The sequence below is a fragment of the Sus scrofa genome, chromosome 8 (genome assembly GCF_000003025.6).
Source record: "Sus scrofa isolate TJ Tabasco breed Duroc chromosome 8, Sscrofa11.1, whole genome shotgun sequence".
NCBI lineage: Eukaryota > Metazoa > Chordata > Mammalia > Artiodactyla > Suidae > Sus > Sus scrofa.
Window position 1 is genome coordinate 42,959,875 of NC_010450.4, and position 16,718 is coordinate 42,976,592.

General features: G+C 32.9%; 1 protein-coding gene across 3 annotated transcripts in view; it reads right to left on the bottom strand.

Annotated features, from left to right (window-relative positions):
* Positions 1-16,718, bottom strand: part of TLL1 (tolloid like 1) — a 238,333-nt gene that overhangs the window by 103,992 nt on the left and 117,623 nt on the right. For all 3 annotated transcript variants that reach the window (XM_021101281.1, XM_021101283.1, XM_021101282.1), the window contains exons 2-5: positions 15,092-15,202; positions 10,966-11,046; positions 9,217-9,369; positions 8,305-8,422 (exon numbers count right to left, since the gene is read on the bottom strand). In XM_021101281.1, coding sequence (XP_020956940.1) covers positions 8,305-8,422; positions 9,217-9,369; positions 10,966-11,046; positions 15,092-15,202 — 463 coding nt within the window. The remainder of the gene's footprint in view (positions 1-8,304; positions 8,423-9,216; positions 9,370-10,965; positions 11,047-15,091; positions 15,203-16,718) is intronic.

Consider the following 16,718-nt stretch of genomic DNA (forward strand, 5'->3'; position numbering starts at 1 on the left):
TCGATTTTTCAAAATTTATACATAATTAGGGATGTGTTTCTACTCAAAGTACAGAAATTCTGTTTATTCATTGTGTGTGTGTGTGTGCATGCATACCCGTGTGTCAGCATGCGTGAGTGAGTGTGCACACACATATAAGGGGGGAAGCACAAAGGACACTCTGTAAAATAAACTTTAAAAGGTATAACAATGTAGTAACTACAATTACAATTATAAATATAGTTACACATAAATTTCAATAAATTGGAGTTTACTTTAAAATAGCTTATATAAGGCCACCTCTCTAGACAGCAAAAGAATGCAGTAAAGAATTGGTTTTGAAGAGAATAGGAATCATGATGTACCAGAAACCAAACATCTTTTCTAATTTATTAAGTTAAAAGAGAAAATTGTTCAAATTTAATTTTCCAAACGATTAAAATGAATTCCACTAATTTCACTTTTCAGAGTAAGAACATTTGGTAATCATTTTGATTGTTCACGAATATAAATACTTGTCATTCCAATTATTCCTGAAGGCTTTAATAGCATTTTAACCTATACCATACCAGTTAGGGGTAATTTGACCTACTATTTATGAATCTAGTATAAGGGTTAATTAAGCCTAATAAATCAATACTAGAAAGAAAAGTGAGGTAACTGGTAGGAAAAAAAAAAATCAAGGAATTGTATTTTTACTGCCAGGCTTTTTGTAAGCACACTTTAACTTTTATAGACATGGTTATTTATTACATACTGAAATAGTAAAGTATTAGCTGTAGAAAAATAATATTTCACAGATTTTGAAGATATTTAAACTTAAATGTATGCTACCATAAAACAACAGAAATGAAACTGAAATATCTGAGGATTACATAGCAAATAAATTGCTCACACTGAATTATTCTTGCTGGTTATATTCAGAGAAAAAAAAGTATTTTGCAAATCAAAATCCAGGAGATTGTCAAGCAATGTGGTGAATTTATTTAATCTAAAATACCTTTTATTAGCATAATTTTACCTATAAAAATTTCCAATAAATAAGATGGGTTTTCATAATGGAAAGCAAAAATAAATTTCACACTGATTTTTACAATGGTCCTGTGAAAACAGAAAAATAAGGTGGTTGAATCTCTGACATACTACAGGTCTAGGGACAAAAGAATTCTAGATGCTCAAATAACTAAATAGATAAATATATGCACATACAATTATGTATGGAATGGCTAATATCAGCATTTATAAAAACATGATTTTAGCACAGCTATGCCTTATCTTCATTTCTTACACAATCTTCACACTCAAATATCTTACCATGTAGATCTCACCTCTTATCGTCCTTGTCACTTCACTCAAACTATGAAGTTTCCTTGCTGTGCCCTGAGCATGCAGACATATTCTTGCCTCAAAATCCTTTTACTATCTATTGCCTCTGTCAGGAACTCTGTTTCCCAGGTATCCACAAGGCTTGTTTCCTCATCTTTTTCAAGCTTTGTGTAAATGCCCTCCCATCCAACTTAAACTACTTTCCTCTGTCCTAGAATTTACTGTCTACTAATACACTTTGGTTTGGTTTGGTTTGGTTTGATTTCACCCATGGCATGTGGAAGTTCCCAGGCCAGGAAGTGAACCTGTGCCACCTGAGCCACTGCAGTGACAATGGCAGATCCTTGACCTACTAAGTCACCAGGGAACTCCCATTTTACATTTCATTTATTTTTGTTGGGTTTTTGCCTCCCCACCTAGAAGGTAAGCTTTTTGTGGGCAGAAAACATGCTATAACTCCAGCTCCTAGAATATAGCCTGGCACCTAAAAGAGCTCAGTACATAGAGAAAACAGATTGTCAGAATCAGGGGATGGGGGAGGGTGGAATGGGTAAAGGTGACCAAAAAGTACAGACTTCCAGTGTACAATGAATAATTTCTGAGGAGGTAATTGCAGCATGGTGACTAAAGTTAACAATACAAAAGATAACACAAGAAAAATATGTAACTATGTATAGTGAACTTATAATAATAATAAGCAATCATTTTAATATATACAAATATAAAATCATGTTATACACATAAAACAGTACAATGTTATATGGCAATTTTATCTCAACAAAAGTGAAAATATTTTGAAAATAAGAAGTCAAAAAAATTAAATAAATAAATATTTATTGAAAAATCAGATCTCCTAAGGCAGGACAGAGCTAAGACTACAGTAATTAGCAGCAAGCATCTGAAGAAGTGGTGGAAAACTCATGGTGAGGGGTTTAGCATGTTCTTGTTAAGATTCCTCTTTCAGCCTGACTCTCCACTTTTTCCATTAGTGTAATTCTATAAATTCCTTCCAAAAAACTGTTTTTTTTTTCTGCTTAAGTTAGCCAGTCTCTGTTGTTTAAGAACAAGAATCCTGGCTAGTACACTTCCTCTGTCTAATAATAATCTCCTTGAGGACAGAAAACACCTTCCATTCAATTTTATAGTTCCCCAAAGTTAGTACAGTAAGTGGCACAAAATGAGAATTCAAAAGGAGAAGAAGAGTAAATGCTATTGTATAATCTGAATAATCAAACTGACCTAATAATCAAATTGTGTTTAAAAGTTAAACACAAGAGTTTCTATTGTGGCACAGTGGAAGCAAATCTGACTAGTATCCATGAGGACCTGAGTTTGATCCACGGCCTTGATTAGTGGGTTAAGGATATGGCATTACCATGAGCTGTGGTCTAAGTTGCAGACATGGCTCAGATCCTACGTTGCTGTTGCTGCTGCACAGGCCAGCAGCTGCAGCTCTGATTTGACCCCTAGCCTGGGAACTTCCATATGCTGTGGGAGCAGCCCTAAAAAGCAAAAAAAAAAGTTAAATATAATTAAAGCACACAAAATATAGAAAATAAGAAAATAAGTTAGCTTTGTTTGGCAATCATTAAAAATTAGCACATAATAGACAAAGGTAATAAACTGAATCACATAAGTTTCTGACATGTGAAGCAACTTCTATTATAAATAAAATCAAGCAACTTCTATTATAAAATGGTCTCACATTTTGCTGATTACAATTAATAATCTAAAATAATGCCACTGAAGATAAATATTCCTTGAAAATATTTATATCTCAGTTCAAACCTTTTGCCAATATAAAGGTTAAAGACTATGCCCCACTGTAGATGGATCAAAGATACCACATACCTAGAATATCACCTCACACCAGAGGGTGTAAAAAAAAGGGAACCCTCCTATACTGCTGAGGGGAATGTAAATTGGTGAAGGCATTATTGAAAACAGTATGGAGGGTTCTCAAGAAACTAAAAATAGAGTTGCCATGTGATCCATCAATCCCACTCCTGGGCCTATATTCAGAAAAACTCTAATTTGAAAAGATATAGGAGTTCCCGTTGTGACGTAGTGGTTAACGAATCCGACTGGGAACCATGAGGTTGCAGGTTCAATCCCTGACCTTGCTCAGTGAGTTAAGGATCCAGCTTTGCTGTGAGCAGTGGTGTAGACTGCAGATGCGGCTCAGATCCCATGTTGCTGTGGCTCTGGCATAGGCCGTTGGCTACAGCTCTGATTAGACCCCTAGCCTGGGAACTTCCAAATGCCATGGGAGCCGCCCAAGAAATGTCAAAAAGACAAAAAGACAAAAAAAAAAAAAAATACATGCACCCACATGTTCATAGCAACACTATTCACAATAGCCATGACATGGAAGTGACCTAAAAGTGCATCAAGAGATCAATGGATAAAGAAGATGTGGCACATATATACAATGAAATAACTACTCAGCCATGAAAAAAGAATGAATTAATGCCATTTGCAGCAATATGAACGGACCTAGAGATTATTGTACTAAGTGAAGTCAGAAAAAGACAAACACTATATGATATTACTTATATGTGGAATCTAAAATATGACACAAGACATTATCTATGAAACAGAAACAGACTCAGACATAGAGAACAGATTTTTGGTTGCCAATGGGGAGGGAGGGGGAGTTTGGGATTAGTAAATATTAACTATTATATATAAAATGGATATACAACAAGGTCCTACTGTATATCACTGAAAACCATATATAATATTCTGTAATAAACCATAATGGAAAAGAATATGAAAAAGAATGTATATATTATATGTATATATGAATATATATGTGTATCTGTGTATAGCTGAATTAATTTGCACAACATTGTAAATCAACTATACTTCAATAAAATAAATTTTAAAAAGCTATCATATACCTGGACACATGTGTGTGAAAATACATACAAACAGATATATATAAACATACTGTATAGCTATAATGCAGCTTAAAAACAGGAAATACACTGGAGTTAAATGACAAAAAATTCTGACCTCTACTTTTTGCTTTTTGAAATTTTATTATTTTCTCACTTATCAAAGACCTGATACAGAAATATTAAATAAATATTTATTGAATGAAAATTGATTGTAGTGGAATAAGGTGGGAAATATAATGTTCAAATGATACAGATAATTTCCTATTTATTAATTCTTCCCATAAGTGTAGAGATTATTTTAGCTTTTATATTAAAAAAATTGCAAGAGCTACAAGTTGTCTGACTCAGTCAAAGTGATGACACTGCTAAGAAGTGCTAAAACACGTTTGCCTTCCAGATTAAAGCTAGAAACAGAACTGACAAATGTTGCCATTCATATCAATGGCACCACCTTCCAGATTCTCCATATTCAATGGAGATTGACACTAGGTGTTGTTAAATATGATACATTATATGCCACTGCTCTCATAAGAAAGACCCAACACTAAGTCCAATAGGATATATATTGAAATATATCTTATTCTAGATGGCCCTCAGTATTTTGTGCAATACCAACTGTCGAACTCTTTAATAAATTAATTTTTATGAGATGTAAATGTAGGATTATCATAGCAAAAGTGATGAAGTAACTGTTTCATGAAACTGTGACCAGTAATAGTAACATCAAATGATATTTAGAAGTCACAAGATGATTAGAATGATCAGCAAACCAATGACTAATTTCTATGAAAAGTATCATCTTTTTTATCATGGAAAAAATAATACAGGGCAAAATTTGAACTAGAAAATGAGCCCCCAAGCAAATCACTGCAATATTGCTACCATAACAGTCATAAATATACATATATATGAATACTCAAGATTCTAATTTCAGTGATGTAATTACAGATTCAAATATCTTTGGGCAAGTCACGGCTTTAGGTTTCACATCTCTAAAATCATGAAATACGTGTTCTTCAAAACTCCTTTAAATTTTCACCTTCTCTCATTTTAGCAATACACACAATTAACTTTAGCTGACATGTAAATTGTCAGTATTGTCCCCATCACCTGCTTACAAAGCGCTGTTCTGGGGCTCATGGGAACACAGAGGTAAGCTCCCTGCCCTCATCACTAATGAAGGCAGACATTTAAACCAACAGTAGAAATGGAGCTATTACAGCTGTTTGTAGTGCAAAGTCCTTCTGCGGGTAGCTCAAAATGTATGAGAATGAAAAATATTTCCACTGATGAAAAAAGAAAGTTAAGGCATTCGAGCAACTAAAATGTCACAAAAACAAATATGAAGAAATGATAATGAATGGGGAAAATAGTTTAGCAGGATAAAACAAGTGAAATGGAAAACTTTGAAAAGAGTCAAATTAATAAAAGAAAATGAATATTAACAGGAATTTGATACAAACAGAAATTGAGCATTAAAATAATAAGTAGTTGGTGGTTTGGATGTATTTGTTTTACAGAATTGAAGGGTGGGAAAGGGAAAAGATGTACTGATCTAAATAATTATATAGTTAGAAATATGTGGGTTGAGATATATCCACTTCTATTAGATAACTAGAAGAAGGAAGGACAGTCTACATTTGTGCTTTTTTCATATAAGAAACTAGGAGAAACTTTAAATGTAACCAAAACTTAGCAGGCTAAAACATAGAGTGATTCAGAAGGAAATATTGCTTAAATAAGTCATAGCTAAAAAATTATGGCACTATCTAAAAATACATAGAAAGATGATAATGTATAATTCTTCTTAATGTCACTTGATAGGGCCAAAATTAAAACTCATTACTTCTTTTTTTTTTTTTTTTTTTTTTTTGTCTTTTTAGGGCCTCACCCGCAGCATATGGAAGTTCCCAGGCTAGGGGTCAAATTGGAGCTGTAGCTGCCCGCCTACCCCATAGCCACAGCAACACAGGATCCAAGCCATGTCTGTGACCTACTCCAAAGCTCATGGCAACACCAGATTCTTAATCCACTGAGCAACGCCAGGGATCAAGCCCGTGTCTTCATGTATACTAGTTGGGTTCATTACGGCTGAGCCACAATGGTATTCCAAAACTCATTACTTAAAATAAGTTAAATGTTCTAGGAAAATATTGTAGAACAAAGCCAGATGATGTAATGACCCCAATACCTAGTGAAATATATATTTTCCTCACCCTGAAAACATGTCCAAAGGAATTAAGCTTTTATTTTTACTTCCCTACATGAACTATAATAGAGGGTATTCAAACAGTCATAGCTGATTAGAGAAAATTTCTTTTTATAGAAGAATTTTAGTTAATAAATGTTGAAGTAATAAAAAATAAAAGGCCATTTTAGAAAATCACTATTTTGCAATGAGGAGAACTTACAATGGTGGGACCTTGGCTGTCAGCACTTGAACCAACTGATCCATCACAGTATCACTAAAGTGGCAGGTCCAGGCACATGTGCCTTTTGATGTGATGCAGTGTAAAGTAGATAGCACACCCTTAGCAGGTGAACAAACAAAAATGGAAGCTGAGGGGGAGGGAGTGGGGTAGACTGGGAATTTGGGGTTGGTAGATGTAAATTATTATATTGAGAATGGAGACTCAATGAAGTCCTATTGTACACATGGGGAACTATATCTAATCTGGAGATAGAACATCATGGGGGATGATATGAGAAAGAGAATGTATATGTATATATGACTGGGTCACTATGCTGTACAGTGTGGATTGGCATAATGTTGTAAATCAACTATCCTTCAATTTAAAAAATGGAAGTTGAATTTAAATATTCAAATATTTAAATACGAGTTCCAGTTAACTGGAAATACAGAGGAAAAAAGTTTGAAAATTTTCACAATGAAAATCTTTTGAAGTATACACTGTTGCTTAAAGAACTGCTGTAACTGTAACTTGGCTAGATGATGAGTTTTGTGGAGAGATGTGGAGGCAGAAGAAGCAGCAGATGGCAGTTGTGGTAAGTTCATGAAGGCATTCCTTAAATGTTATATCAAAGAATTTCAATTTTACTCTCAGGCTAGCATTTCCCAAAATGTTTTCTGGGATACTGATATACGTTCTTCACTATTAAAAGGGTGATATGTGTGCTCCCTTTTTAAAATGGGGAACACTGTATTCTATATTCTTTTTAGTTGGCTGAATGTTAGTAAGATTTGACATGCTGCTTGTAGAAATACCTATTGAAATTTAACACAGCATTTTCACAATTTACAGAATAGTTGTTTTGGAGAGAGTATTACTATAATTCCTGTAAGAAGCAAATCTAGAAGACCCCGCTGTAGGAAGAAACCCTGAGGAATCACAGATGTATTTGCTCTGACTAGCACTTTGGGGAGATCATTCTAGTGGCCGTGAATTGGTTCGGCAAGACTGGAGAGCAGTTGGCATAGACCAGGTGTGAGATGACAAGACATGAGTAGACCAGGAGACTGACACAGAATAAAAATGGGAACTGAAAGACATAGTGAATATCAATTCATTGTGTAGATTTTAGAGGAAGCACAACAGAATCACTAAAGAACAACCCTGAGGTTTCTAACTCAGGTGAGCAGGATGTTGGCAACACCGCTGCATAGTTAGAACAGAAGGAAATACCGTTGAGGTGGTGAAGGAATACTCTTGGAATAGATGCAGAGACGTCTGTGATTAAAGAATATATCCATTTAGAATATAATATTCTCCTATGTAAAACTCATACCTTTTCATGGGCAAAATACTAAGCAAATATTTAAAAATGAATCTTACCTGTGGATTTAACAAATTTACTTATTTTTATTAGAGTATAGTTGACTTACAGTATTGTGTCAATTTCTGCTGTACAGAATGGTAACCAAGTCATTCATATGTATATGTGCTTTCTGTCATACATCTTCCATCATGTTCTATCCCAAGCGATTGGATAGAGTTTCCTGTGCTATACAGTAGGATCTCCTTGCTTATCCATTCTAAATGTGGAGTTTGGCGTTGGTAGATGCAAACTATTTCATTTACCTGTGGATTTTTTTACCCTTCTACATTTCTTTAAGTCTTTCCCTGATTCTACTTACCCACAAGGCCTGTATGTGAATACAATGTAACTCTCTTCATCCATTCTTTCAATGAAAGTCACACACGTGTGTTTTTCCCAGTGCCTCATGGCCTGCTTGAACATGGCTCGCTGGCTGCCTGGAAAAATGGAGTGACACGAATAAAACAGTGCCGCCCCAGAGAGGAGTGTGCATGTGGCTCCCCCTTCCCAGACCAGCCGTGCAGTTCAGATGCCACCATGATCATCAACTAAAGAATACCAGCCCGAGGACCATGGTAAGCCATTGCTGAGAGTGGACACTGCCTTCATTACCAGTAGGTTTCAGCTTACTGTCTCTACAAGTATGTGTGTACAAGGCTCCATGAATGAGACATACATTCTTCCTGTCAGCTGAAAAGAAATCAGCTTCCACACTGAATGGGCATATTTGAAACCCAATTTAAAAATCAGAATAGTTCTTTAGATTCTTAGAACTCAAGACTAACTATACTTTTAAATTTTAAGATTTCCTGATGACTGAGGAAGTATTTGGAGTATTTCTCAAGTTTGATTTAATACTATGGGGTTTTTGTTTTTGTTTTTGTTTTGTTTTGTTTGCTTTTTAGGACCACACCCACGGCATATGGAGGTTCCCAGGCTAGGGGTCCAGTCGGAGCTACAGCTGGCAATCTACGCCACAGCCACAACAATGCCAGATCCGAGTCACATCTGTGACCTACACCACAGCTCACAGCAATGCCAGATCCTTAATCCACTGAACGCCAGGGATCAAACCTGCAACCTCATGGTTCCTAGCTGGATTCATTTCCACTGTGCTGCAACAGAAACTCCTAATACTGTATTTTATATTAACATTCTATATAACTATATACTTAATCTATATGAAGATGATTATTTCTTTATCAGTGTAGACCCTCTGGGAATATCTTACCAGTAAAGTTGCCTCCTATAACATAAGGAATGACACCTCCAGGCCATACTCTTTCAGTTCTTGATGTAGCAGCTCTGGGAACTCGATTTTTCTCATTTTGCCCTGAGAATTTTAGAGGTACTTTTTCTTTAACTGTGTTGTTTTGCTCCAAGCCTGCAGTGACATTTAAAACATTCTGTGAAACAGAAGTCCTTGGTCAGGGAATCATTTACCTCTTAAAGGACAAGTTAAAATGTCTTATTTACATATTTATATAAATATGCCTGAAGTCAAAGTGCATTAAAGAAAATGTCAGTTATATTACGATCTTGAAAAAATCCTTAAAATATTTAAGCACTTTATGTCAAAATACTATTTCATAATCCTCTATGAGCAAATACTGATGAATTTCCATATAACGGGCTCCAGTGGACAGAAGTCAGACAAACTTTGTAAGCCAACAGACAAGTTATTTTATGTATTCAACTTTACTAGATGAAAGAATTTCGCCACCAGAATACAATAAACATTTTTTAAAAAGCCCTGTGATGTTCAGATCTCCTCTTATTCCTACTAAATCCCTAATCCTTTAAGTCAGAATTAATATTCTATAGTACAGCTTAAAAATTGTGAAGATTACACTGCAGGGATAGTAAATGAAATAAGGATAAGACAGATATAATCTCAGATTCTGGGACAAGGGGCTCTCTCCACTCCAATTTCCTGTGACTCATATCCAGGCAATAGCATGATTTAGATATCAGCACACAAGGTGAACAGGTCAACCTAAGTGTGGTCTGTTCTGGAGCAGTTTTCAAAAGGTCTACTCACTAACTTTTCTTGCTGTCCTTTCATAATTTTTTGTTACTGTTTTATTTTTCCTAAATTTTCATGATTATTTTTTCTTATTTATATATATCACTGTTGATATAAGTATCTTCCACCTTTCATACATTTCAGACACAACAAATACTGAAAGTCCTATGCATGTCCCTAATATGTATCTTTTTAATATCCTAGAGCAAAGTATCTTTGCTTTGGAAAATTTAATCCTTGAATGTAAGTACTTTTAAATATTTAATTAATATGAATCAATGTAAGGTATGTTACAATATGAACTTTGAACAGACAATTTTAAAAAGAAGCTCTAAAATCTACAAATAGGGATTAATAAATACAGTACTTTAAATATTAACTAATCATGAAGCCAGAAGGCAGTTTTCTCATATATATATATATAAGATAAATATAATATAATATATATATTATATAAATATAATATATATAAATATAAATAAATATAATATATATAAATATAATATATACACATAAATATAATATATATAAATATATTTTGGAAGGACTGAAAATATTTCAAACTATTTTTAATCTAATAGTTTGTCAATTTGCTTTAAGTGAATTTTATTTCAAAACAAATGTTTTTTCATTTGATTAAATTTCATGTCGCTCCATGCTTGATAAAAACACCTTAGTATGATACCAACTTGTAAATAAATATCAACAATAAAGTAAATACCTAATACATTTTCAAATAAGGAGAAGATGAAAATAAACAAATAGTTCAAGGGTCCCAAATTAAGTTCTAAACAATTTATATTGATTATCAACTAACAAAATAAAAATTAATAAAGGACCCTTTCTCAGTATATACCCTTTTCATACTTTGCATCTTAATGGCAAACTGAAGTACTATGAGTATAATATTCATTGTGTATCATCAGGTGTCTGCAACTTTAAACATTTATATACCAGAGCCAATTCTTCTTATTCTGTCTATAAGTTGGTAGAGGGCCCCTCTTTTCTTTGATATACCATGGTCTCCAAATCCACCTTAAAGAATAAAAGAAAATAGTTAAGTTAAACTCATTGTAAATTAAGATTCTTTTAAATCAGCAATAGTATTAGGCTACATTGATTTATCTTTGAATCTCTTTTTATGTGGTCTTAGAGTGTTAGAGTCATGAATAGCCATAAATCTTGCAAGAGGGTAAAAATTCTACAACATCACATTTTAGTAACTAAGACTAAGGGGAAAGGAGAGGTCTAGAGAGCAATCTAAACGACTGTATTTGGGAGTTCCTATCATGGTGCAGCAGAAACTAATCTGACTAGGAACCATGAGGTTGCAGGTTCGATCCCTTGCCTTGCTCAGTGAGTTAAGAATCTGGCATTGCCATGAGCTGTGGTGTAGGTCACAGATGCGGCTTGGATCCTATGTTGCTGTGGCTGTGGCAAAGGCTGGGAGGTGTAGCTCCGATTAGACTCCTAGCCTGGGAACCTCCATATGCTGTGGTTATGGCCCTGAAAAGACAAAAATAAATAAATAAATAAAAGACCATAAATGACTTTATTTGAACATCATGGCAACTAAGTCATCTATTGATAATGTGAAGCACTTTTCTCCACTGTGACTTTGACTTTACATAGTGTTATGTAGGATGACAGCAAGTTGTTCTGCCCTGTTCATTACGTTCCAGCTATTTCCCCAATGCAAACTAAATGTTTTTAGATGCCAAATCAGCAAATAGAAGTAAAAACATGAGAAGAGCATGATATATGTCAGTTATTTCTCAATGAAACTAGAAAAAAACCAAGCTTTGCTCCAAAGCTTGCATTGATTTATAAAAGCATGATATTTTAATATATTCAGATAAATTTTCAAAATTAGATTCTACAATTTATAAAAACCAATAACATATACTTAGAAAAAAGTCACAAGATGAGAACCCAAAAGGATGTCCAGCTGCAAAATACATTCTGTTATGTAATCTGCAAATTTTACTTTAAAAGACATAAAGAACTTTACAGTTCAAAAGGTAAAGATGAGGTTGGGGATAAGGTAATATGTCTTCTTACAATTTTAAGAACAAAGTCATGTCAGAAAGCAGATCTTTGATGAAAATCCAAGTCTTCTGATTCTCATTCTTTAATAAATATTCTTTATTAAATGTTTTGTTAAAATGCTCCCTCAATTTTATCTCCTATTTTGCCTACTCCTTGAAATTTTTTTTTTTTTTTTTTTTTAGCAGTATCCACAGTATATGGAAGTTCCTGAGCCAGGGATCAAATCTGAGCCACAGCTGTGACCTATACTACAGCTGAGGAATTGCTGGCTCCTTACCCTGTTGCACCACAGCGGGAACTCCTCTCCTTGAATTTTTGATAGACACATGACAAAGAGGTATCACTGAGCAAAACACTAATATGATCACTAATGATATCAGAACAAGTAGTTCATGAACCTGTGTGCAAAGACCAGAAATTCATGAAAAAAACAAACTGTCCTTGCACTTTGAAATATTTCCTTCTATTACCTCTTCCCCCTTTGAAATTGATACTGAAAATTACCTAGATTGAAGCTAATAAAAAAACAAAAACAGTGGTAAAAATTATTACCATATAATCCTCTTATATAAAAAAAATCAGTTAAGTCAAATAAGGCAAATAAGTTGGAAGCTTGTTCACTGACTAATAATCTGCTTAATTACTTGTATGACATGGTCACATTTTTGCTGGGCCCTTGAGAAACATTTTTGAATTTTTTCTTAGTGAACAGTGGTAGAAAAATGAGGTAATAGATAAATGTATCCATTTCTAATCAGTTACAAGAAACATTTTTAAAGGATGGTGAAAACGTATTTGAAATGACCATTGCATAACAGTTGTATTGGATATTACATAGGCCTGAAATATATGTAAATAGATATAGAAGGAAGTTAATTATGAGGAAAAATGTCTTAACATTAAAGTGATTATAAGGATAAGAGTAATCATAGACTAGGAAAAACATTTTAAGACTATCAAAGTCACTAATGTTTTTAATATTTTAGTAATTTTGAATAATTTTATAACAATTGAAATAAAATCTTGTGTAGGTATTTCACTGAAAAAAAAAGAAAATTCATTCATTATACAAGTGGTTATTTCTCACATAGTCTAAAAGTTCTGAAATTAAAATATACAAACCAAATAAACATTTATGGTAAAGACAATACATTCTGAAATAAAAAAATAAGAATTATAGTCAATTCAGCACAAACTAATAAGAAAGGAACAGAGAGAATAAGGAAAAACTAAAATATAGAATACTTTCATGATCTTTGAAATTTAACTGAAGAGTACAAATTACTTTGAAATGTGTACCCTTTCACATATATATTTAGAATGTATGTTTTTATGATTGATAGTCTAATCTTGCTTTGTTATTTATGTAAAATAATGATGTTTTCTTCCAAATATTCCTATTTTAGAGCTTAACTATCAGTGAAATGACAAAATTATATATAATCAAAATTTTTTAAATCACAGAAAGAATCTCAGTACAAAGAGAGGACAATGGATTAATAGATGACTTGAATAAAGCTTTAATCAAACACAAATTAAAAAAAAACCTGAAAATGTAACATGATAAATCTAAGATTTTGCTGAGTTGTATCATGGTCCCAAATCCATTGTCTCTGTGGCACTGTTAAATGTGAGATGGTGGTTGGAAAGTCTGACAATAAACATATCCTGCAGGAATGCACTATCTTGGATTATATTGCAGAGCAGCTTTCCTCCTATATTTGGTGTATATTTCAGAAAAGACTTTCACTATATATAACAAAGCCTAAAGCATATTATTTTTAAAGTTCTGTATTATTTTAAGTAAACCCCTTAAGTTTTATTATCTTATATGTTTCTTATATGTAATAATGACATTTTGACTATATACAATGTTTTTAGTCTTAGAAAGTGCAGGCTAAACTACTTAGTATTGAAAAGCTATGCTGTCTGGAATTAATTTCAAAATATTTTATACCTACTCATGCATGTATACATGCACACACACACACACACAGAGCAAATATAGAAAACTTAATTGTTGAATCCATAAGGTGTGTTGGTGTCACTTGCATTATCCTATCAACTTTTCCATATCTTTGAAACCATCACAATAAAAAGTTCTGAAAAAGTAAACTGGGCAAAGAAAGGTATTAATTCACAATAAAGAGTATTAAGTCTAAAAAGTATTTGTCAGCTGGATACCACACAGGAATTATGTATTATATTTTCCTTAGATAAAAGAAGAAAATAAAAATGGTTTGGGCTGGAGGAGAGATTCAGTGTGACAAATCAAAAAGCATGACATCGAATAAATGTTTTAGCTACAACTACAAAAAGAAATTTTACTTTTTTAATCTTCCAATTTTTCTCCAAAATAAAATACAGAATAAAAATTATATCAAGATAATATAAATAATTTAACTCTAATAAAATATTTTAAAATGATAACCCAAATAAACTTTGAAATATTACAAGGCTCATATAGGCATAATTTAAACATGTTCAAACAGCTAAAATTGAAACTGTCTTCTGGGTTTCATAAAAATTATAAGGATAGATTAGATATCTATATTTTTTAAGTAAGTGTGTGTATAATTACTGCAAGAACAATTTACATTTTGTAACTCAGTATCCAAATGGGAGACCACTGAATATAATGCTCAAGAGTATGAAATGTGGCCTTCCTCAGAACTGAATTTTGGTCCTGACTCAGCTGTTTGCAAATCTCTATCTCCTCACTTGTAAGTCATGGTACTATTATTAGCACCTACCCTCATGGGGTTGTTATGAAGATTCAAAGAATTAACACCTGCAAAGTGCTTAAACCAGGCCTGGTACATGGTAAACACTACAACATTTTTATTAAATGCATTGATTAATAAAATTAAAACTATGAACAAAACCTTATTCTAAATAGACTCATTTATTTGTATCAAGGAAATCAGAGTTAATTAGTGGAACATTAAAAATGATTCAAAGAGCATTTTAGCATTTCAAGAGTGTGTTTTCTTCTAAACTAATGCAAACTGAATCAAATAATCAACCATACCTGTGGAATGTCCAAATTTTCCAAAGGGGTTCTGTGTAAGGTCAATTGTCCTATCAATTTGAAAGATATTTAAATCTTCATCATCTAAGGCAATGTCACCCCAAAACACAGCTAAAAAAGAAAAGTTCAATTAAAATGTAAATTATTTAAGAGCAAAAATCAATGCAAACAAATCTAACTAAAAATATTGCTAAAAATAATGGAAATGTCATTATAGATATAGATATATTTTGGAAACTTAGTATAACTGAACATACTGAGCCACCTGTGAAAGGATGCAACTCTTTTTTTGCTTTGAGGTTTGGCGGGAGAGGGAGAAAGTCACTTCTTTGAGTGAAATGGTCTCTGATTTATGGGGGGAGGTTCTAAGGAAAGAGAATTCAGCAATCATGGTCAATTTGTAAAAAAAAGCGAAAATCTAATAAGAATGCTTTCATTTACAGTGGACTCTTGAGGTCAGAAGTAGGTCTTCACTAATAGAAGGAGAGATAGTAGCAGGTCTTCACCAATAGAAGGGGAAATAGTAGCAATTAAACCATGTGCTGGCTAACTTTATAAAGTGAGGTGCAATTAAGACAAAAGAAGATTGTGCTGTTGAAACAATGCATTCATCACATTTTATACAGTTGTAATGTACTTTCTCTAAAGATAGCATTGCGTCTGAGTCTCTATGTAATGGATAAATAACTACCAAAATTAATATTTGTCAACACTTATTTAGGCAGTGACTAGGTGCTGGCCTTTAATCTTTAATGACAAATAAGACATTGCCTATATTTTCTGGAGCTTCAAAATCATTGCCCTGATCCTGGAAACACTCTAACTTATATAACTAGCAGTTTATGCTACTTAATAAAGCAAACCTACTTAAAAACCAGTATGTGAATTGTTAATCTACTTAAAAACCAGTATGTGAATTCTCTTAAGAACTGAAATATATATTTGTATAACTAAATGGCCTCCTTGTTTATTTGTTCAAATATAGACTAATCAATTCCTTTGTATTGCCAGATATCAAAATAACTTTAGGAAACATAGCTAACTTGAGAGAGAGAATAAAATAATCATGAAATAGTAAAACATTGACAAATGCCTTAGAAATTCTGGGATATTTGTTTCTTGATGCATGTTTACAAATTACGTTAAAATTTTATTTCAGATTTTTCTTCTGCAAAACCAAAATGGAGAGGAGGAACTTACCATTAAAAAATTAGAAAATAATAAAAATCCATGCTTTTCAAATCACTATATTTTACTGGGTTCAAACCTTATTTATTTTGCATGAATTTTAGCTATAAAAATCTAACTAGTAAAATTAATTTATAAAATTTAAACTTCAGTCCTGAAAGCTATACAATGCTTTAAGCTTTAATCAAAGTTTATCATAAAATTGTAGAGTTCATGTAGTTTGCTTATACAAAACTGACATGAAATAAGAAGGGGTTTATTTATGTGTAAATATAGAAAGGAAGAAAATAAAAATTAGTGTAAGGTGGGTTATCAGTTCAATATATGAAAAAAAAAAATTATTAGAATTTTCTCATCAGCCCTTCTCTTCTGCCCTACTGTTCATGAATGGCAGTTTGTAGATGTAAATTGATACTTACAAAGTAATGGGAAGTCTGTA